Genomic DNA, 24,089 nt, shown 5'->3' with positions numbered 1-24,089 from the left:
TATGTACATTCAGGACAAGCTTAGCCCAATTTAAGACTGCATCTTAAAAGCTGTCCCACATCCTTTCCAGCACTGCTACTGATGTGGCTACACTTCCCTTCCTCCAGCACCATAGAAGGAGTGCTGGCACCAAGAGGAGCCATTGAGCTTGGAGTTAAGCTAGCTAAGGAATAGAGTAGGCCTGTCAGCATCAATCTAGATTGCCATCTTTAGCTCATGTCCAAGCAAAAGACTCAGTCTTTTATAAATCTGCAAGTTTCTTTATAGAGCAGCAATAGTTCTGAGACTCTGAGCTGCCATGGAAGTACACTAATATAAACAGAAATCAGAGACACCAGCACTAAAGTAATTTGTTATTTAGACATCTGAAGCATTTATAAATCAAGTTAAGAATCTCAAAATAGCTAATTATGCACTTAATCACAAATAGTTAAAAGATAGACAAAATAGACAAAAGTTAAAAGATTAGCTTTACTAATGCAATTACTATAATTTGCTTTGGATTAGTATTTTTATTCAAATAATTTAAAGATGGTATATCCCCTGCATTCAACAGCAATTCTGGAGATATTAAGAAATATACTCAGCATTTAATTTACATAACCTCATAAAATGTTCTGTTAAAAATTTATCAAATTTGACTAACCAAGAATGTCAGTGTCAGGGCTAGCTACAGTACAAAAATTTAATTATGTCATATACTTTCTACTTCATTTTTTGAGTCAGATATTCATGTTTCTCTATGGTGTTAGAATTCACATGTACCAAATACCTACAATTATCATAAAAGCATTCTCAGTAACATAACCACAAGCACCCATAATACATATAAAGAATAATTAAGTCATTTATTACAGAGTACCTAACATCAACAGTGAGTTCCTGGAAGGTGCATTCCCCTATGTTATTTAATGGAAAACAGAAATGGTTGTGTTTGGTTTGGGTTTTTCCTTTAACTGCACACTGAAATGACTGTAGCATTCCTAATAATCTTTGCAAAGTAGATGGGAAAATGTCACCTTATTCATTGTCCCATACTGAAAGGAAATTCATTATTTTTGCAATCCTGAATGCAGAACTCTGCCAGGTTTTCTGACAGATACACTTTATAAAATTCCCTCCTTTATCTCAGCATAAATAAGTTGCCCATATAGCAATATGAGAACTAACTCTGGTTTAGAAGGTTTTAGACAGGAGCAAGCAGTATTAAATATTACATGTGACAGCTGCATATAAAATATCAGAGCTAGCTATACTGTCACAACCAAACACTACCTAAATTTAGACAGACTTGATTGTATATTCCTCAATCATCTAGTAAAGGATGCTATTTATTGCTGGCTATGTATTTATGGGAGCAAAGCATATCCAACCTAAATAGCAAAATTTCACATTTTCCCCATAGATTCTACTATAATCTGAAGGGTCTTCTGCCTCAAAGTGTAATACTTAGGCTCTACCTTCACATGTCAGTATGTCACAGCAAATACTGTGCTATCCAAAGCAGTCATTTACCTGGATCCAGCATGAATTCTGACAACACTCCAGGAATTCAGAGCCAGCACACAAACCCAGGCCTGTGACTAACCCTACCGTACCATCCACAGCATGGTGAATCTGACGCTCAGCTAAATAAGAACTAAGCTGCATTATGATTTTTCTCTTAAAGCCAGCTTTCAACTTCGGAAATAGAAAAAAATCAAAGCATCTTCATGCTCAAAAAACCCAACCAAAAAACCATTTAACAGATCAGTCTCACTGAATCTTCCTCCTGAAGGAACCAAGTAAGGTCAGCAGAGCTCAAATAAATTTAAGAAACAGCTAAACCAATATTTGATTCTCCAAGCTGTGATTTGGTCAATTACAGGAGAAAAAATTTAAAAAAATTAAAAAGATTGGGTTGGACCCAATCTTAAGGTTCTTTTCCAACCTAAATGATTTTATCACCCTATGACTCATTACTATGAAATTGTAGCAAATACCATCTTAGATTGAATATTTTTTCCAAATGGAGCAAATCTGTGTTACAAATGAATTGAAGCATTTAATAATTCGATTAAAATTAACAGGTAAGCAAAAATGTTACTTTAAACTACTTAGAGTGTCTCACGATTTATTATCCCACACACTGCCTACATAGCAAGCATTCCAGAACTACAAATTTCTGGAACAAATGTTTTATGCACCCAAGTACTGAAACCGCTGCTTGGAAGGGCTGAAACCTTCATAGTAAGATTTCTAAGTTACGACACATTTGCTAGTTGGTTACTAAAGAAACAAATCAAATACCAAAGTAAAAAGCAAGGAAAACTTGAAGTTCACAGTATCCCTCTTTGGAGGAAACCAACTGTCAAATACAACTATTTCTAATAGAATAAATATACTCCTTGTAATATTAACACAGAAAAAAAAATACAGACTAAATTAAAGTAACTTAAGTGTTATATAAAAACTAAAGAGAAAAAATTGGGCTGGCTTTGAAATAACACCAAGTAAGTCAGACACAGGAACAGAATCCACAAAAAAGTAGAACAGCCTTTTATGTTGCCAGAAGAGAGTTCAAGTATGGACAAGAGCAATTAATTTAAAACTTTCAATGGGTGTTTGCCAGCTTTTCAGCATGTGGAACAGGACACTTACACCATATTAATTTAAGCATAGAGAAATTTAAAAGCACATGTGAAATTTAAAATAAAACATATTGATTTGTAAATTTTTGGATTCAGGAACTGTAAAGTTCTCTCCCCCCAACCTTCTTATCAATTCTATCAGACACTTGTATTTCACAGCAGAAGGCACAAGCTGTATGGTGCCACAGCTGCCACTAGTCACAGTACAAGCTAAATACCCAGTGATTTCTACTCTTTCTGCTATGGGGTCAGTAATCTCCTACAAAAACACATGGCTTTGTAGCTTGGAAGTATAATCTCTTAAATTTATCACTTCATGACACATTACCAGACATGAGATTTAAATTAGAATGCAAGCTGCTAATCAGTGTTACTATATCCAAAATACAGCAATGCTAGTACAAGAAACCCACAGTGGAAACTTTGCTACAACACACTCTGGACAGGTTGAACACCAAATGAAACATTCTCTGAAAGCCACACGCTATCTGTCTGAATTCTCCTATTTTGTCCACTCCCCCTCTTTGAAGTTTATCTACCACCATCCTGTATTCTTCTAATTCTGGGGCAGTTGCTGACCCTGGTAGGTTTACAACCTTTTTCCTGTTCCTGTTTTCATACGGTCAACCAAAGGTGGATAGAACCCCTTAATTCTAATGTGGCATTAGTCTTGGAATGTCCACAGCTACTGGAATTTGAATGTGCCAGGAAACTTTCAACGAATTAAGAATCTGTATGATTAGTATCTGGCAGAAAATATTTCAGTAACTTAGCCATGTAGTAACAGAGTATGAATCCCAGATTACATCCCTGGTTCAAAGCAGAGAAGTGACAGATTCTAAAATTATGGCACTGACTCAGATAAAAGATCTGAGATAATTCTCAAGGTTTCAGTAGCTGCATGCTTAGTCCTACAGAAGCAGCATCATTTACACCCATATGCCACCGCCACTTTTGTAAATCCCTTAACAAAACAAGAATTAATTACAACTAATTATTTCTTTCCTAGGTCTCCAGTACCGCTCTTAGTAGATGTTTGAAATCAACACTATACGATAAAATAGTCAATATATTATACGTAAAACATCATTTAAGAAAACTGTTACTATAAAATGTTACCTCAAGTATTAACTCGTGGTAGCTTCCTGTATGTTTATTAAGGTCTAGATGTCTAATAGACTGTTCTGAGTTTCTTAAATACCTAGGCTGCTACTAGAGCAAACGCAGAAGCAAGTAATAAAGACTGTTAATTAGTTTAGTATTGAAACAAGGAGAAAGTATGGGTTTACATTCAGTATAACTTCTGGAACCCAATGAATTCTAAAAATCAATCTTACAGTGAAACAAGGAGGGCACAGACTCCATTTTGCAAACCTTAAGGTACCTTCTATTCACATCTTTATCTTTAGAAGTATGAATTGAGTTTTGAGCTACTTTTAATTTTCAACCAGTGCTTCATATCTTTTTATGACAAAAGTTTTATGAAATGTTCTTTTTGCTAGAATTCAATCATGTGAAAAGCAGACACCTTAGCAGAAATTATGTGCAATTTTATGTACCACACAAAATTAAATGCATGCAGCTTTTGAATACAAATTCTATCTAGCTTTTCAATAACATTTCTATATTCCTCAGCTGTTTCAAGTTGCTACATAGTAGGAACCCTTTTACCATTATGTGTATCACTTACACCATAACTGTATTGGGGACTCATTGTCTCACTCTAAAGAAGAGCACCAGTACAATGCCAAGTGTCATATTTCAGAAACTTTGTGAAACATTCAAAAGGAAATGCAGTACCTTGAAAGTGAAGCTACTTAAAAAAGACCTATGTAAAGAATGTACAGGAGCTCTCCTACACACCAGTACCATTGTCTTGGACAGGGACAGTGCCATTGCAGTTTTTCCTTCAATTAACATAGCGTCCTTTGTGTGAAGTGCCAAACCCAGCAAGACCATGACAAGCTGAGACCTAAAGGTTTGGAAATAAACCTCTTATGCCAGGAACTTATGCCAGAAATTAAATACAGGTGTTAAAGCACATTTGGAGATGAAAACCACTTGGTAATCATGCTTGGTGCCCAACAAGTACATGCCACAATACCAGCAGCTAAACATTTGTGGCTTCAGGTTTATCTAAGGGGTCAATATCAGCTTGATAAGATTAGCAGTTGATTACTTAAATGTATCATAGGCCAGCATCCACACTACAATCATCTAAAATACTTGGGAAGCTCTTCAAAATTCAAAGTCCAAAAGCTTGTTAGTATTTCGAATGGAACTTCAATATAGCAAATAACTGAACTCCTCTGCAAAACTGAAATAAGATTTAAATTTGCTACTTAAAAAAATTAAAGTGGCTTTCTTCTTCCAACCAAAGTAGTATGCTCAGAAACAATTACTACATAATTTAAAATCACAATATGAAAGAACATGATTAAAGACCTTCTTGAACATGTTTCTGCGGTTATTGTATATGAGCCCAATCCAGGAGACGAATGCTGACTGCTCCAACAGAAAGAACTAATTCCTTTACTCTTAAAATGTTTATCAAGAGAGTTACCATCAATTTCTGCCAACAGAGTACAGCATGCCTCATCCAGACTTTCAAATACATATCTAATAAACCTCTAGAAATCCAGAATGCCTTGACATTGGTCTCCACAGTGTGATTGGCCTTCATGGCCTTTTACTGTGCACCATGCTATAAATATAGTGAGTAAAGATGGCAGGTTCAGAGACAACAGAGCAAGCTAACTAAGCAGGCTATCATTAATCACAATGAAAAATGCTTTATAAAAAATTTCCCACTACAACAAAGGCATACTTTATGCAGGTTGTTCTGGCAGAGAGATACAACAAAAGAACAAAAGAACTTGGAATAACAACGTATTTTCATTGCAGGCTACAATTCCAATTCAGAACAACACTACTGTTGTATTACCTACAATTTTGACAGAACCTACTGTCCCCAGCTACCTCATATAACTATATAACTGTGCAAAGAGTTGGGACAACCAGAAAACTGTGTGTGCATTTCTATCAAAACAGGAAGAAGATCTCTCATGTAAATCTCAGCTGATTTTATTCAAAGCTCTACTTGTCACATAACACCAAGGCATTAGTTGCAAATGTGATAAATGGGTACTGTTGAAGTTTACACCAGGGAAAATGCAATTACACTAAAAGCTGTCCCATTATTGTAGAAACAAAGCAATAAACTTCAGTTCATGTAAGTTTTCAGTATTCATCCACACCTAACTTCAAAGTGTTTTTCATCCTGTAGCTCAAGGACTAAGATCTACAAAAATAAGGAGAATAAGCATATTGTTAGTTGACCTAAATTCACTTCAACGTCTCCAACTCCACCAGAATCTGGATGGACTTAAAGTGACAGAGATTAAAACGTAAAAAGATCCTAGATATCAGTGAACAATCTTTTTCAATTACAAACGTTTTCAGAACTCCTATTTGTATTTGAAGCAAGAAAGAAAATTCATGAGCATAGTCAACCATATTTTGTTACATGTACATGCATTTTGCACACAAAACTACCCTCAAGTAGGGTGAATAGCACTTAAAAAAAAATCTGGCTATTTTGGGTTTTTATTGTTTAAACAGAATTTGTATTTAACTGCTCTCATATTAAACTGAGACATCTTTGAAGTGTGTAAAAATTTCAACCCCCTCCAAAACACAGTTGCACCCAGTAATCCCAGAAGCAAGGAACAGGACAGACACCTACATAAACAGCAGCCTGTTAGGCCTCAAACAAGTATGTAATCAAAGACTGATCACTTCTGAACACTTCTATGTTCCAGAACAACAGATAGAGAAAATGGTGTAAATAGACCCTCATCTAGGAATTAGATGACAGCATTTGCTAGCTAACACTGCAGCCCTAAAGCATATTAGAAGGAATCCCTGTCAATCATTTAAGAGCTTTATGCTTAAGCATTTATATGGTTTACAAAGTACATAATGGTTTTGCCAAGAGTTTACCGGATTTATTAAGGATCTGCACACAGCAGGGAAATCCACTTTCAAAATGCTTCAAGAAACATTAAACGCATCAAGGATACAGACAGCACTTCAATGAGACTTAGCAACTTATTTTCAGTCCACCACTGTATAAAACATTACTGATAGACTTGAAAGCAACGAGAATTCAAAGTAACACTTCATTAAATAAACTCTAAAAATGCTCAAAACAATTGTCTGGTTTATTCCAAATTTTTTTTATTGCAAGACCCATATCTCCAGTTATAGCAAGTTTTAAAACTGCATTCCAATACTGCATTCACACTGTATTCTATTTTAATGTTACTACAACTTTACTGTTGCCTCCATTCTCTACTGCTTGGACACTGGGCTGGCAGTTGTACTTCTTGCCCACTACCATCTTGCATTCTTCACCAAGAGCTAGGTAGAAGAGGATTCTTCCTAGTCAAGCCTACAATCTATAAAATAGAAGAGCATGAGGAAGCACAAACCTGAGACTCCCTGGATTTGAAATGAAAAGAAACTCTTACCTCTAACTTGCAATCAGCTCATTCCTTAAGGTAGACTGGCTCTATCTCCTATTGCAGCAAAGAATCCTTAAAAAAGTGGGGTTTAAATAGTTTAACGTGTCTACCAAATGGACCTTGCAGGTGAACACAATTTCACATTATTCCTAATCCAATTCTACAGTGAACTGTGCCACAGAAATACAGAAATTGAAAGCATCCTATTCTGCACCCATTTTCCCCTCCACCTGCTAACTCTGCATTTCCAGCACTCCATCTGCATACAGCACATATCTCTGCTCCTCATCATGGTTTTAGTCAGATTCATCAGACCATTATGAAATACCAGGTGAATTGACCACTCCAGCAGAAAACTTAAGTCCAGTCAGGACAGCCAGTTTGACTACTTAACCAGCAAAAAACTGAATTAATCACTTAAAAGTGACAGGGAGAAGGGAAAGCCATTCAGCCAGATGCTGCAAGAGCACTCTCCTTTTTAGCGAGACAGAGCTTCTAGACTAGCTCTGCTGCTTATAAGACAACATCCACTACTTAGTTCCAGCATTCCAATACAGATTTAGAAAGTAGGCAACAACCCCTTGTGTTTTACTAGGAACTATTAAAAAAGCCCAGAGATTCAAAATGTCCTTAAAACTGTGGTTGATAAAAACTTGTATTATGATCCAAACAACTACAACAGCTTCATCCACGTAAAAAAAACTCTGAAGTTGTATGCAAAAAATTATTTTACCAACTTTGAGAAAGGAAGATGGGATTACAGATAGCCATTTGATTCCAATAGTAGTCTCATTTCAAGAAACAGGTCATATTAAATTCTAGACAATATTAATTATAAACCTGCTTCACCATTTCAACAGGAATTTTCATTACAGTACATTGATTACTTCTATAAAAGCAATCAGCTTAGAGCAATGATTGTAAAGACTTCCTGTACATTCTGGTTGCCTAGATACTGTTATATTTCACTAAAGATTTAATCAGGTACCTTTACTAAGTATATTACTCACTACAAAGGCAACCCTACATGTCTAAGAAGAATATATGAAAAAGTAATGACATACAGTCTATTTCAGAAGTTGAAGCATAGTATATTTGAATGCTGTTGATTCCTTGCAATAAGTTGCTTTACAAAAAGTATTTTCTAATTCCAGTATCAATTTTATAGGTACAGACTATATTGAAGTTTACATGTATCGGTAAATATAAATACAGAGCACCCATGTAAGCATACATCTATAAGTCAACACAGCAACTTGATTATCAAGTTGTTACCAAAATATACCAGAAGTGGTCTTTCTTAAAGCTTCAATGACCCTTCAACTACCAAAGCCAGAAGACCAATCTACTTGCTTATCACAAGGTTAACAAGAATTTATTTGCTTATCACATGTTTAAAAAATCTTCTGTTTAAAGAATTGGTTCTTAACTGCTTTATGTCAATTAGCCCCATCAGCTGAGATCCTAAAAGAATTATACCAAGAGTAACTTTTAAAAAATAACACAGAAGTATGTTTCAAGGGAAGGGGTAGCCAGCAATTAAACCAAAATGAAACAAAGGTCAAAATCTAACCTCAACAGGTAACACACTTTCAAAGCAAGGATTGTTGTATATGGGTATCTGTGACTTGAGGTGATACTTAACGCCTATAAGCTTTAAGCTTTAGATAACTCCAGAGACCCTGAAGTTGGCTCCACAGCTTTGCAAATACTAAGGCCAAAGCCGTGATGATGGGAAACATCTTCCAAGTCCCCAACTCTAATACTTCATACACCTATACTGTAGAAGGACTATGAACAGTCACAAACATGGGTAGTCTACAGAATCACTCCTTTACTTCCCATCCTCACTAAGAAATCATATTTTGTCTTGTCTGTTCCTACTTAATGGTCCAGGAGAACAAAATGTTTAGCATTAAGAAAAGAGGAGTTCAAACCTCTTACTGCAGAAGCATACCTTCCTAGTACACAAAAGTGTCTCAACAAAACCAGTTTATGTTTGTCTTACCAGTCTAATTTCAAAATCTTAATTATCCTTCCACTCAGAAATGTCACTAAGTTAAGCCACTGCAAAAACTGGATTTTTCTCAACAGTGCACTCAAAACTTTTCACTCTCAGAAATCCAAAGTTCTGATTTTTCCAACTACTCTATATACCTTACCAACTTCAATAGTTTGCGGATACAAAATCACTCAGGTAAAGCCAACCAAGTTCCATTTACAGAATAATTGTGTAATTTACACAAAGCCTGAGGTAACAGTAGGGCACTGAGCAAACAAGTGGAATAAACAGAACAGCAAACCTAGGTAAAAGCTGGACAATGACTAAGATTCAGAATAGGAAGTTTTTATTAATACACGTTCTCCTATAAATGTCTTGGGAAAAAAACCCCAAACTTTTAATAGCTAATTATCAAGTCAGTTAAGATCTTTATTTCAGTGTTTCCAGGGCAAAAAAAAAACCACCCTCACACTTAACAGAACATCTTAAATACCTCTTTTCTATATCCAGTTTTGCTGTACCACATCTGCTAGATAGCATGTTACAGGAAATGCTGCATACGTCCATCAGCTAGACAGCAAAACTGACTTCAGAATTTTATGCCCTCTGAGCCAGACTCATGGCTTGGTTTCAAATTATTTAGCCAGACTTTAGGATGTGCTGGCTACTCAATTATTCCTTCCCTGAAGACCAAAACAACTAAAGGGTAAAATGTGTCAGAAAAAGAAGAACCCACTTTGGCAATATGAGTATATAAATCACTACAGACTAACTATAGCACAAAGCCCCAAGTTCAAGTAGTGCCAACACAACTATGCAGGGAGCTGTACTGTAAACTCTAGTTCTGATGCGAGTTAAAAATAATTTCACCGAAGGAGGTTAGCTGAAATGCACAGTCATTCTGGTAATATCATCTACAGGACAGAATCAACTGTCGTGTATACAACAATGATGATACAATAAACTGTGCTGCCAGAAAAAAGTAGGAAGATGCTAATTACATCATAGATTATTACAGAATTTATGAGTGGTCTTGAGGCACCACTGCTGCTGGGAGTGGACAGCTTACCAAAAAGTACCTTACTAGAAGCCTCCAATTCAGAACGAGGGGGGAAAAAAAAAAAAGAAGCAACTATATACTGTTTTTGAAAGAAAAGTTGAAGAAAAACCATTTCTCAAGTTTAAAATGTTTTTTAACTCTTAAAATATTACAAAATCCCTTAATATCTGGTACCTCACAACTACTTTTTATGTATCCGTAACTAGACTTTTTAATACTTTAAAAAAGCTACTGGTATCACAACATAGCACATAATGTACAGTTTCTCTTTAACCCTTTCTAAAACAGTATGTACTGAAGTAAATTTTGTCTTTAGAATGTTAAAGAACTAAAATCATGATATAATCATAAACAGTGATTTTATAAAGAAGAATTATAATAATGCAACACAAGACCTGAAATCACTGAAGACAATTTATATTGAAGTTTACACACACATTAAAGACCGATATTATGATGTTGTAAACTTTTACACCAACATTCAAATAGAAGGCGACAAGCATAAAAGGACCCAAACTGCAATTGTACAAACACAACCATAACTAAATGACTGTGCTTTCTGCACATCCCTGAGACTCCTTTCACAAAATCAAGGGGGATTATTACACTATCAGAATCTAGTAACTCCATACAAATAACATCCTGATTGGCAGAGTCCAACTGTGCCATATTAAAATGCAAGAGAGCTCCCAGTTCAGCACTGCTGCTAAATCTAAGCAGACAGGCAGGAATGGGAGGCGGTGGTGTTCACACTAAAAAAGACAAGACCAACAAGCACAAACCCAAACATTAAACACTTCTCTTTTAGGTATCACAAATCAGCTTTTAAATAAGAGGTGAACGTCATAAACATCTGTAGATAGTTGTCTGAAGGCATGACAGGAAATATTTTGTTAGAAACGTTTTAGATTAGGCTGGCATAATTTATGAAGATGAGGTCAACATCTCTGAAATGTGCAATACTTGTTTGTGAGAACAAGGCTTTTCTGAGACCTCCCTTAAGTTCAGACTTCTAAAGTCTTTCTTGTCTGCAAGTGTGGAGAAAGAGAATACTCTGGAGGAAAGGCAAGAGAAGTAATGGTACAAACAGCATTGATGTATTTTTTCAGTCCAATGTGCAATGGGGTCTGGAGGAAGCCAGGTACTGCCAAGCACTGTGAGGATCAGGCTGCTGAAAAAATGAGCATGCAGCAGGAGTCAGTTTGACTGAGCACACAGAAAGATGCAGGTCTGTAACAAAAGAAAAACAGACAGAAGAAGATGCCTGGGATGTGAAGAGTTAGAAAAACAACTAAATAGAATTGTTCTAGTTACCGTCTTAAGGAACAGGAAGCTGCAATGGAAAAGATTAAATGCAGTACTGCCTTAAGTTAAATGCCACTTATCTTTTACGAGCATGACATGAACACGGTCCGCTATGAATCACAAGGATCTATTCAGGAACAGAAAAGCGGCTCTGCTGGTCATGAGGATGAAGGTATCCATTGAACTTAAATCTAGAAGCGCGATTATCCAGGAAGGAGACACAGAATTACAGCTGTCAAATAAATGGCCTGTGACCTCCTAGATGGCAGGATCCATGCCTAGAGAATGTTTAAGACTTATCTATTGCTTTTTTCATTCAAGATACAAAGAACCTTAACACCAAATTTGCTGTATTAGGTGAAGAATGTGATAATTCACAAGACAAAGTGCTAATCCTATAAACGCATGGTGCCAGTTTGAATGTATTCATAAAACCTGATGAGTTAACCTCATACCAAAAAGCATTCTGCTAAATGAGGTACTGGCTGTTCTCCTGCAGTTGGCATAAATTCAGTCTTACGTGCTCTAGCTGTTTCAACAGAAATGTACTTGCAGATGCACACCTGACCGGGATCACGTGTCTATTAATGCAGCCCACAGATCGGTCACTAAGAAGCATCACCTCCCAACATGAGTAGGATTACACACATTCTGCAATCATCACTAGAATTTTTATTTGTTGAATATTAAAAGATGAGGAACCATGGAAGAAAAAAACAACTTGGGTCTACTACTTTCTCTACCTGGAAGCCACCCAAAATATAAACTGGTTTTTAAAAATCTTACATTAAGTATATGAGTTTACCTATTAAAAAAACCCAACAGAAAATACAAGAAAAGAAAATACTACTTCAATTAGGACACAGAAGTTTAAGAACTGTCAACTTGTCACAAATAAAGTGCTTAGCAAAAAATATATACTTTTGTATGTTGAACTTTTAGTGTTGGCCAATATACTATACTGCACTTATATTTTTTGCTGAGTTCTCATGAAATTTAAGTATTTCTTTGTTACATATTGACTGAAAATAGTATTAAAGTAAATAAGCTTGTTTATGTAATGATTTTAAAAGATAAAAATAATCTAATCACATGTATAAACAAGCATTTTCCATCTGGCTTACCAACTATAAGCTCAAATTCAGCTTACTTCTAAGAATGCTTCTTCTCAGATATTTTCCAGGAAAGGCTCTCCTGTTGTTAAGACAGCACACCAAAGTGCATAGAATTACAAGGTTAAAATAACTATACATGGATAATGTTTAGAATCCAGTACTTTTATTCCTAATGACCTGCATTCAAAATTTTATGAAGTGATGAACCAATTTACACATATGATAAAAGAACTTAGACAATCCAGGTCAATAGCATTTTGCACAGATTAAATGTATCTGCTTACTCCTAGAGACAGGACAACAAAATATAAATCTAACATGGATCAGTGATATTGTTCACAGTGATGGTTCAGGTACAGCAGTGCCACATCTCTCTCAATTAAATCCCTGCAATTTCCTGTTTTAGGGGAAAAAAATTTAGAAAAGCATATAATGGAATAAATTAAATTTCCAGTCTAGAAATAGACCGATTTTATGAACACATCTTCCCTAAATTGAGCATTCTAGCTCAAGCTTCAGTAGGATTCTCTAATCACCATGCAAAAATACAATTTTTATATATGCTGCAATAAACCCAATTTATTGGGTCAATAATAATAATAAATTGGTATACAGCTACAAGACCTTTTTCTACATAAATAAGGTGCTTCAGATGCTGCTCACACACTGCATTTTACTGGCAGCAGACCACAATTTGTACTTTTCCTTTTATTTCAGTATCTTTTTAGCAGAACAAACCCATAAATAGATGTAGGAGTACAACCAAGTAGATGACAAACTGTGACATGTGGGCTGAACAAGCAATTGGGAAAGTGAGTGGTGAGAAGAAAGTAACTCTAGTGGAAGTAATTTTAAATAGTTTTGTCATCAGATAAAGCATTCATATCACATTCAAGACATCTGACAGACTTGCAAGGAACAGAAAAACTTTCATTCCAAAACATGTGAAATACGTATACGCATCCATGGGTGTATGCACAAAACCTCATCCAGAATTCACTAAACATTTAGTAATCGTTGTTTAAACAATCATGCAAACACTGGTCCCAGGAGAAGCCAGGCTGCCAGCCTTCACACCTCTTTTTAGTAGGGGAGAGGGGAATGCTAACCCAACCGAGCTGCTGCTCAGAACACTGTGAGAACCCACATGTATTTGACCATTTATTCCATAGTCTTAGATCTCACGAGAGCCCAGCAGAAAGGCCTTCCAGCATTAGAAACAGAATTTATGAAATTTAAGCTCATAATATAGGACTTGGTACATAAGAGCATTAAAATAGTGAGGAAACCTATTCTTAAGTTTAAAGCATCTTTAAACAGACTTCATCTGTATCCAAGAATTATGAAAAATATATAAACAAGTACCAAACTACAGGCACCACAAGTTCCATACAGAAGAGCAAAACACTGAAAATTAACTTCAAATGCCTTGCCAGACGACACATAAAGCATTACTTTGCCACTTTCTAAAAAGGCAATAACATTTTCTGCATAATTGCTGTTATCACATACATGAAAATCTTCCATACAACAATCTGAGGACTCAAAAGGTGTACAGGACTAGGCACAGTACCAGCCTAAAACCTAACACTTCCCGGAAAACAAACAATTAAAGCTTTTGTTTCTGGTTTATCTCACAAGTAACATTTTAAATCTATAAACACATTTTAGGACCTTTGTTTTTCCCTTACTAGGTTTCATTTCTTCATCTACAATGAAAGTTGCTCAGTCTTTTGTCCCTTTCTGGAGCCATCTTAGAATTTAGCAACAGAAAGTTATTTAAGAGGTCTAGTACATTTGTAGCAAACAGAGCACTGTAGGAGAGCAAAATCAATGTCGAGAGGAGTGAGAAATAGCGCATCATTTAAAAAGTTAGCCCGAAACTTCACCTCTGAGAGGGAAGCTGCAACTCAACAGCTATTTTAACTCACTATTAGAGGGATCCAGCCTGGTTCAGATACACAGAATGTACTGTGAAACTCCCTACAACATTAATTCTATGCAAATCTTGCAGCATTCAACTGTCCCCAGCCTACGGTAGTTTTAGTCCTGAACAAATGGATTCTAATTAAAATCCTCACTTCCTTTTTTCGAGTCATTTTAAAAATAATCCTATCTTACTTATCTTTACACACAAGGATATCTTAAAATACACAAAAAGGCAAACTTCAAGTACTTGCAAGCAGAACTCGAGAACACATGATGGCACGTTATGTGTAACTATGTTACACATGTAGTAGCTCCATCAAGGTGGTTCCCGTTGTAAGATCTCAGTAACACAAGCAAGTTCTACAAAATTAAAAAAAAAAAAAAGAAAGAAAAAGAAAAAACACCAACACCAAAAATCAATGCAAAAAGTTCAATGGTGCTTTGCCTTTTGTTCTTTTGACACTTTCTGTACTTCGCTCTCATAGCAACAGTTTACGACATGTTCGGGTCTACAAGAAACATTAAGAATAAATATCCCCCCAACGTAACATTTCCTTCCTTTCAAAAGAGGAACAGAGAATCCAGGTCAAAAGTTTCAGGCGTTATCCCTTTCCTGTAGAAGTCAGGGCCCGGACAGACCACGCCATGCCGCTTCCCCGGGGCGCTGCCTCGAATCCCTCAAGCAGCCGAGGCGCCCATCTGCGCCAAGGAGCCGCTGTGCCTCCCGCCACCCCAAAACTTCCGAAGGGCCCCGAGCACGTACCCCGGGGTCCGAGGGCAGCACCGCCTCCCGCCCAGCTCGGCGAGTACCTATAAAACTATACCCCTTGGCAGGCGAGGGAGCTTCGGGAAGCGGCTGCCTCAAGAAGAGCCTCCCCTCACGGCATCCCTTACCTAAGAGGAGCAGCTTGACCTCCCTGGCCGCCTTCTCGCCGTCCTCCCGCAGGTTCCTGTCGATCATCTTGCTCCTCTCCACCGCCGCCTTGTCCTCGGCGCTCAGCGTGCAGCCCATCTTGGGAAGGGGCTGTTTGGCTCCTCCAGGGGAAGAGAATCAGGGAGCGGCGGGGTTCGGCGCCGGGAGCGGCGGGGAGGCGCTGAGGAGGGAGGGGAAGCGAGTGCGCTCCCCGCTCGCTCTCTCCTTCGCCCGCTCCCTCACCTGGGGCGCAGCGGCGTCGCGGGCAGCGCGCGCCGGGTTCGCCTCACGGCCAAGAGGGGAGGCAGCGAACGGGAGGAGAGAGGGGAGGCTCGGCCGGGGGAGCGCGGAGCAGGGACCACGGGGCTGCGGACGGGCGGACCGAGGCCTCGCACCGGGGCCACCACTCCCGCCGCCGGCCCTGAGGCTGCTGCGCGCGCGGCACCGCCCCCGCCCCGCCAGAGGCGCGCGACCGCGCGCGTACCGCCCACGCCGGGAGGGGAGAAAGGAGGGGCGCGGGCAGCGCGTGCACGGCGGGATGCGCGGCGGGCGCGTGTGCGCGTGCGCATGGCGGCGGCGAGGCGTTTTGGGGCAGGGGGCGGGATGGAGGTAGCGCAGCGGGACTGGAACGGGAATGGGGTTGGAAATGAGGGCACAGCGGGAGCGGAACGTGAATGGGGCCGGAAAGGACGCGGGTCGTGACGCCCCCGGGCGCGAGCCCCGGGCACCTGCCGGGGAGGGGCAGCCGTTGAGGGGCTCGAATTTAAACGGCTCCGCGCGCGGGAGGTTCCATTGCTCGGCGGGGCGGGGAAGCGCCGGGCTGGGCTGTACCAATGGGGTACCCGCAGGGGGGGTGCAGGAGCCGAGATCCTCGTCCACTCCTGGGCTGTCCCCCCTTCCCGCTGCTTCCCGCTGCCGGGATCCTGGAAAGCCCCTCGGGGTTCAGCCCCGCCGGCGCTGGGTGCTGCCGGTCTGCCCTCGGGAGGGGCAGCAGCAGGACCGGCTCTTATCCGGACTGATAGTCAGCAGTACTTTACCCCACGAATACAAAGCCAAACGATCCATCCCACCTCACGGCTCAAAGCTGCTCATCCCGCTCCCTTTTCCTATGGACCCTGATTTATCCATATATAAGTATTTAAATGGGGAGGGGGTGCCAGGAGGATGGAGCCGGGCTGTTCCCGGTGGTACCAAGCAGTGGGACAAGAGGTAGCAGGCAGACACTGGTGCACACAAAGTTCTGCCTGGACCTGAGAAAGAGCTGCTCTGCTGTGTAGTGACCGAGCATGGAACAGGTTGCCCAGAGAGGCCGTGGAGCCTTCCTCACTGGAGGTACTCCAGAACCATTCGGATGCAATCCTGTGCTATGTGCTCTGGGTTGACCCTGCTTGAGCAGGGAGGCTGGACCAGATGCCCCACTGTGGTCCCCTCCAGCCTGACCCACTCTGTGATTGTTGCCCTATCTCAGAGCCCAGGCATGGGGCTGTCCGCACATCTGTGATGAGTCTGAGCTTGTTTTATGACTTGTTTTGCTCTTTAATATAAAAACCCTAGGAAAACTATGCATTGTTTACAAGTCTTTCCCCACCATGCACATGTTGCGCTGTTTGGATTGCAAAAGAAAGATCCCATTACCCGATAATAGGATCGTGGAACAAATGGGGTTGAAGGCACCTCGGGATAATCCATCCAAGGTCAGCTGAGCTGCGGTGTGACTGAGACCCACCACCCCAGCTGGTGAACACTGATAGGGTGAAGCAGTGATTTCACCGACATTCATAGATAAAACTCTGCACAGGCAATAAAACTTTGTGAATCTCAGGAAAAACTTCAGTCAAAACATAAGGTGCAAAAGCCTACAAGGCAAATCTGTTAAATTAAGATTCATCATCCCAGTGCATCCTTAGGAATTTTGTTTCTATAGAATCTCAAGAACTTCTGCCCCCAGAATGAGCTCAAAAAGAGCAACATTTTACAGCACAGAAGGTGTTTTAGCATTATAGTGCAACGACTTTAAGTCAGACTCAGCTATTACTATACTTAGCAAATTAAAAGGCTTTTTTCCTGTAATACTCAGTGGAAAAGCGTATCAAATGTTCTATTTTTACTGGATGTGTTGGTTTTTCTTCTTTGCAGGGGTCTTTGGATGCTGACAATGAATAAACCATAAGTAATGGTGTAAAAATGAAGTTGATAATACTCAAACTGTAACTTGAATATTTTTCACATTCTCTGGTTGGTAGGCATGCTCTCAGCCCTAGCAAAGGATGGTATAGAATCCTTTCTTAAAGAAACCACTAACAACATCAGTTTTCAAGACTTTATAAGACCTCTGATACATTTTATTTGGCTATCTTCATTGTGTTACTGCTATGGAGAATGCCAGGCCACCTGAGAGGTATCTCTTGCTTCTCTGCCCTCCTGAGTTGTTCAGGTGCATAATCCATTTTGTGTTCTCTTGGGCAGACGTCCACACTGGTATGGTGTGGGATAAAAGCTTTTACAAAACGGTTCATCTCACGTATGGAAACCTAGTCTTGTTTTAGGGTTCCTGGCCTCTCCTGCAGTAGAGGTAGCAATGTCAGCTGTTGCTCAGGAAAGAACAGAGTTAGGGGAGATGAAAGTTAATAAGCTTAGGGATACTTTTCTGATTTGGAAATCAAGGATAAAGAATTATTTCTGAGATAAACAACACGTGGTTAGGATATTTGCAAGTGAAAGTACAGATTAAGGGATAAGAAAGTAGTAAACAGAGATTATGGTAGGTGGAAATAATGTGATAACAAGAGAAGCAGATGTTACAAAGATGGAGATACTACAAGTAGGACACCTCAACTTTGCATGGATTTTGTTTCATTTAATCATGTGCATAGAGCACACATTTCTATACTTTTGACCAGGAGTATTTGCTAGGGTTCTCTCTCTGTCCTTTTCCCCCTTTAACACTGTCACTACACTCCTAGGCAAAAAGGGTAAAATAGGCCCAAGTTCCATTTCTTTTTATCACCCTGTATCCGGAAAACAGGGTGATACTGTATAGTATCTGCTCTTTCACAAATATAGCTTAGTCTTAAAAATAAAGATTGAATTATCTTTTTAGTTCTATTTAACCTAAACCCACTTTATTTCATAATTAGGACTTTTCTACTGCCTTTACCTATTACAACCCTGTGGATAAATTGTACCTTGTTGTACATGGACAACATTACAAAAACCAGGGCTACTCCTGAGTATCTGACATGCATTCATTTGAAATTTGAAGCCAATTTGTATTGATTTTTAATTTTCCAGGAGTGGAAGTACTACATGGTACAGGTTACATAGGATTCACCAATATTAGTTCTTTATGCGGTGTTCTTTGAAATGATGAAAGATCTTTTCAACAGTGCTCAGCAATGTCAGTTGTTTAGTTCTACTTATGCAATAATGGCCCAGGGGATAAATTATTGTATTCTAGTTACTTCACATACATAGCTGCATCTCAGGATCATGGAATAGCAGAAATTCTTTTTACAATGCACAAGAAGCCTGAAGAATGATTGTGGTAACTCTGTTGTGGCCAGGAAATTCCCAATATTCAGAGCAAAGGTTGTCAGTGAAGTGTTTTACAACAAATAATGTCTTACATGATGCTGTAGAGCAGTGTAGGCCTGAATCTCTGTCTGGAGCTGTCACAGATCTGTACCTCATGTCTGAAAGTATTTTCTTACAAGATAAAATAGTCTACTAGATAGTGAAAGAAACTATAGTAAAATAGTTAAATATAGTCTGTATTTGGACAGTATACCATTGATCCCCTTTATTCCAAAATTTAGGGAATGTATAAGCTCTAACTCATTGATTAGTGTTGCTTCATAGCAATATAGTTATGTGAGACAGTGTATTTCATCCCTGCAGATAGAACTGTGCAGCTTTTACCTTCATCTGACAAGCTGGGACATTGCTCAGGAGTTATGTTTGTGTTTCATGGCCTCATTATTGAGAGGGGATTATTTCAAGAGATTTTGCTGTTTTTCTTGGTTTAACAATAAATAGCTGTTGTTTAATATGACCTCCTTTTGAGTCCCTGTCATCAGCTCTTGGGCTCATTTTTCTGTAAGATTATCTTTAGCTGCTGCTGCATGGGCTTAATAGATAAATTTATTTTGTTTGGTATGGACTACACAGTGTTTTATGGGGATAATGATCAGCCTTCAGCCTTCTATTTTGCTGGTTTTCAGATTTTAATTTAAATTATATGATTTAGTCATCTTATTGATCTCATCTTTAACCAGACAGTACACAAAATCATATATGAGAAATTGAATACAGTTGTTACAAAAAAAGAGAGGAAAGTGGGCAAGAATTTGAATTTCTGCCTTTGGAAAAGTGAGTAGAGCAAGGTGAAATACTTTCTGAATGAAGTGTGTAACTATATGCACAATTATATCTCAATGCTTGAACTAAAATATTTTTATCTAATTATTTTATAATTATAAATAGTTTTACCTATTTAATTTCCTTTTGTGCTAAGAAAATAAAATGTTCCCAAAGTATGGTGCAAGGTATCTTCTTCCATACTGCTCATTCCAACCCTTCTGCCATGGGCAGGGACACCTTCCCCTAGACCAGGGTGCTCAAAGCCCCATCCAGCCTGACCTTGAACACTTCCAGGGATGGGACATCCACAACTTCCCTGTTCCAGTGCCTTACCACCCTCACAGCAAAGCATTTCTTCCTAATATCTAATTCTTCCTAATATCTAAACTTACTCTCTGTCAGTTGGAATCCATCCAAGGACCCTTGTCCCATCACTACATGCCCTTGAGAAAAGTCCCTCTCCATCTTCCTTAGGCTCCTTTCAGGTACTGAAGGGCCACAGTGAGGTCACCCCGAAGCCTTCTCTTTTCCAGGCTGAACAAACCCAGTTCTCTCAGCCTTTCATCACAGGAGAGGTGCTCCATCCATCCAATCAACTTGGTATCTATCCGTCCTCTGAACTTGCTCCAACAGGTCCAGGTCCTTCCTGTGCTGGAGACCCCAGACCTGGATGCAGTGCTCCAGGTGGGGCAGAATCCCCTCCTGACCTGCTGCCCACAGTGCTCTGGATGCAGCCCAGGACATGGCTGGCTTTCTGAATCTAAACCAACAGCTATATTATACCATTTGAAATTTAAACAGATGAAAAAATGATTAAACAGACAGCAAATACAAACCCTCCATATGAATTGAATGTCAAAGGCCCCTCTGCCCCATTGCTGACTCTTCCAGCAAAGTGCTTTCAGTGCACCTTCAAGAACCTCTGGATTACACTGTATGCATACACAATGCTGATTCTTCTCTCACGTTACTGTGATTAATTAATGGATAGTGGATACTTTAGATATTAATTAGCTAGGATAATGTCCCTGTTCAGCAATGTCACTAATGACAGGGCAGAGCTCATGCAACACCTCTGTGAAGGACTTTTCTGAGTAAGAGATTTTGTAGGCTTAATTCAAAATGAAATTTTTCTTGGTACCACAAAACAAGTTTGGCTTTAAAAACTTCCCAATACTGTAGGTGAGCAATACTGAATTGATTAAGCTGTAGCTTGGTAGCATACTAACACCTATAGTGCTTGTTAATATGGATGCAAATAATTATTGTCAGAGCCTTGGGGTATTCCAAAGTGTATATTGTGCAAGGCAGGTGTTGTTGGCAGGGAGAGGAGGCGTGTGCCGTGTCTGCCAGTGAGTGATATGCACATCCTAGTACTCACTGTTGCCTTGAAATAAACAGTGAGAATTCTGTTAATTTTAATGAAGGCAGTGTAATTACAGTGATGTGGGAAGAAAATCAGCTTTGTATATGCACACTGTGTAATCCAGAGGTCCTTGGAGGTGGACTGCATGTATTTTGCTAGGAGAAGGCTGAGCAATGGGGCAGAAGGGAATTTGACACTCTGTGTCAAAAACTTGTTTTGTGTTAACCTTTCCAGGAGACCAGGTTTCCAAAAGTTGTGCAAGTACCTAAGTTGATTATTTCAATGTTCAAAACACTGTAGATAGGTCCTCTCCTAGAATATGATAGAATCAGGAGTAAAAGTTCAGCAAAGCAGATTTCTTTTTGTGTAGTCAGCATGTTTTTTTTAAATATTACCATGTTAGATTTAATTCTGTGTAGTTATAGCAGAAGAAACTACATAATCTACTGTCTGTTAAACCCCAACCTGCAAATGAACTAATCATGGTACAGACTTCATAGTATAAAGAAAGGAAAAACTAATTGAAAAACTGAGCACTTTTTGATAAAGATTGTATTAGTTTGTAAGAGAAAGAGACACACACACCCTGATAGACATTTGTTTCCATATTGCTAAGAGGCCAGCACAAAATCCTGTAGAACTTCAGGACATAATGTCTTTAGTATACCCGTAGCAGAAATGCATTACACATAAATTAAACCACAAAAAATCAGGTAATCGTGTAATATTATGGAATACATGGCTTTTTGGGATGTGATCCGGGCTGTTACGTTATGTTTTGTTCCTTTGTACATATTGGTAAATTGAAATTATTTCCCAGTAAGTGTGAAATAGCACTGAAACACTAGGTGTTGTATTTGTAAATGTTACTGCATGTTAATAATAATTTCATACATAAATAGATATACTCATGTGCCGTTGTCACATCTGTAAAAATTATAAAGTGGATATCATTCAATTTGTGTAAAGCTTCAGTAACACTTTTTTATAGTGACTCTTTTAATTTTGAATTGTAGGAAGTAAACATCAGTGTATATGCAAAGATATCCAACAGTATAATATTTCCTGTTACGATGCTAAATCTTCATAAATGGGTGTCTTTTTAATGACTTTATGCTAAATATATTTATTCAAGACTCATAAAAGTACAGTAAGTGAAACAACTGCATAAGATGTTACAATAAATGAGATATTCAGGAAAATTGCTGCAGGAGCAGTCAATTTTTATCTCACATAAGCACAGCATGACTATAAGATAATACAACCACTTTTTGACTGTCATATCTAAGTGTCTTCACACATGCTCTGAAAGGCAGCTCATATGAGTAGATACCTTGATTAGTCTGTTTTCTTTTACTGCATATGAAAATATATGAACATAGTGTGATTAGCTCTATAATGTATTAATACAAGGATTTTATTCCAGTTATTAATATAGTATAAATCTAGCAATGATTTTGCTGACAAAGCATATCAACAAAACAAAGAATAGAACTGATTACTTACAGAAATTCAGAGAGTTTTTCAGTAATTGCAATTTTAAAATAAATTGCAGGTAAAGTGTATTGATTGAAAGGAGTCAACTGTGACCATGTTATCTAATAAATATTATTTGTTTTGTTTCAAATGAAAGTTGCACAATATTTACATGGAAATGAAAAGTATTTTTTTAATAAGTGGTCCTTTTTATTTTTGCAACTATTTATGCGTGGGCTATGGCAGTAGTCTTTCCATTTTAGAATGCTGAACAACCATGCATGCTGATCTGTAAATACCAGGTAAAATAACTTTGAAATATTTATCAAAGTGGGTTTGTCCTTCTCCCTAGGCATGATGACAGTGACTCTTAATACTAGACTTTGGGATTTTTGTTCTATAACTGTAAAAGATTCCCCTGATTACAAAAGATGGAGAAGTAACGAAGTGGTAAAACCGCCTGCCTCCTTCAGTGATTGTTACGGAGCAGCGGCAGGAAGCAGGTCTGACAGAAGGCCTTTGCTGTGGTTTTGTGTTTACATGTTTGCTGAATCTTCAAAATGTTCCTTTTCATTCTCAGTCATGCTAGCTCCCAGATTCAATCCAGAGTTACACTTACACCTCTCCTTTCTTTTACTCTTAGCTTGTAATTAGCTCTGAATTCTGCAGCTTCCGAAGACAGGCTTGTGTACACCAAAGCTTGTCTGTTTTTCCTGAGCTACACCAGTTAAACTAAATAAACCAACAAGCTTTAGTTTTAGGCATTTTATTAGAAGTAATGAAGTTCGTGGTTCAAATCCTGGATACACTGGGGTCAATGGAAATGTGACTATTACTATTAGTTTACCATTACTGTATGTAAGTACAGCCAGAATTTCTCTTTTGGAACTGCTCAAGTGCTTCAAGTTACACGTGTTTAAGTGCATTCCTGATCTACAGCCAGGCTCCTCAGCATCTTTCGAAATTGTTTTGTAGTTAAATTATGCTGACACTGTTGCAAAACCATTGTTTTTACTGGGTCAATGAAAAAAGTTATTATACTTTTTGTCTAAAATCAGATCCTAAATTATTTGTTAGGAAAGATACAGTTAAAGTTTAGATCTTGAAATAGTAACGTCTAAGTTTATTTCCATTCAAAATTTTGTGTTTCTGTTGACTAATTTTCTCATTTAATTCTCCTTAAATGGCGTAAAAAAGGCTGAATACCTCATGTCACCACAAAGACACGGATAAATATGCAGGTTATTCTCTAATGCAGTGACAGGACTGGTTGTATCTTGTTTATTTATATGAAAGTAATAATTTCTCAGAGCAAAGCAGGTATGAGCCTTATTGCAGGAAATTGTGGTTTTGAATGCTACTTCCTTTGTCTTGCAAACAGGAACATGTAAACCCAGCAGATATTTGG

At 38.6% G+C, this 24,089-nt stretch overlaps 1 protein-coding gene across 3 annotated transcripts in view; it reads right to left on the bottom strand.

The window, feature by feature from the left end:
• GNAI1 (G protein subunit alpha i1) overlaps positions 1–15,926 on the bottom strand; it is a 32,108-nt gene extending 16,182 nt beyond the window's left edge. For all 3 annotated transcript variants that reach the window (XM_042018459.1, XM_042018460.1, XM_042018461.1), the window contains exon 1: positions 15,462–15,926. In XM_042018459.1, the coding sequence (XP_041874393.1) occupies positions 15,462–15,579 (118 nt within the window). In that variant the 5' untranslated portion in view covers positions 15,580–15,926. The remainder of the gene's footprint in view (positions 1–15,461) is intronic.
• Between the last annotated feature and the right edge of the window lie 8,163 nt (positions 15,927–24,089).

This window comes from Corvus kubaryi, unplaced genomic scaffold (genome assembly GCF_017639235.1).
Source record: "Corvus kubaryi isolate FWS band 111438036 unplaced genomic scaffold, C.kubaryi_AGA036_p1.0 137, whole genome shotgun sequence".
NCBI lineage: Eukaryota > Metazoa > Chordata > Aves > Passeriformes > Corvidae > Corvus > Corvus kubaryi.
The sequence above is the reverse complement of the archived record's forward strand: the minus strand, read 5'-3'. Positions and strand labels throughout refer to the sequence as shown.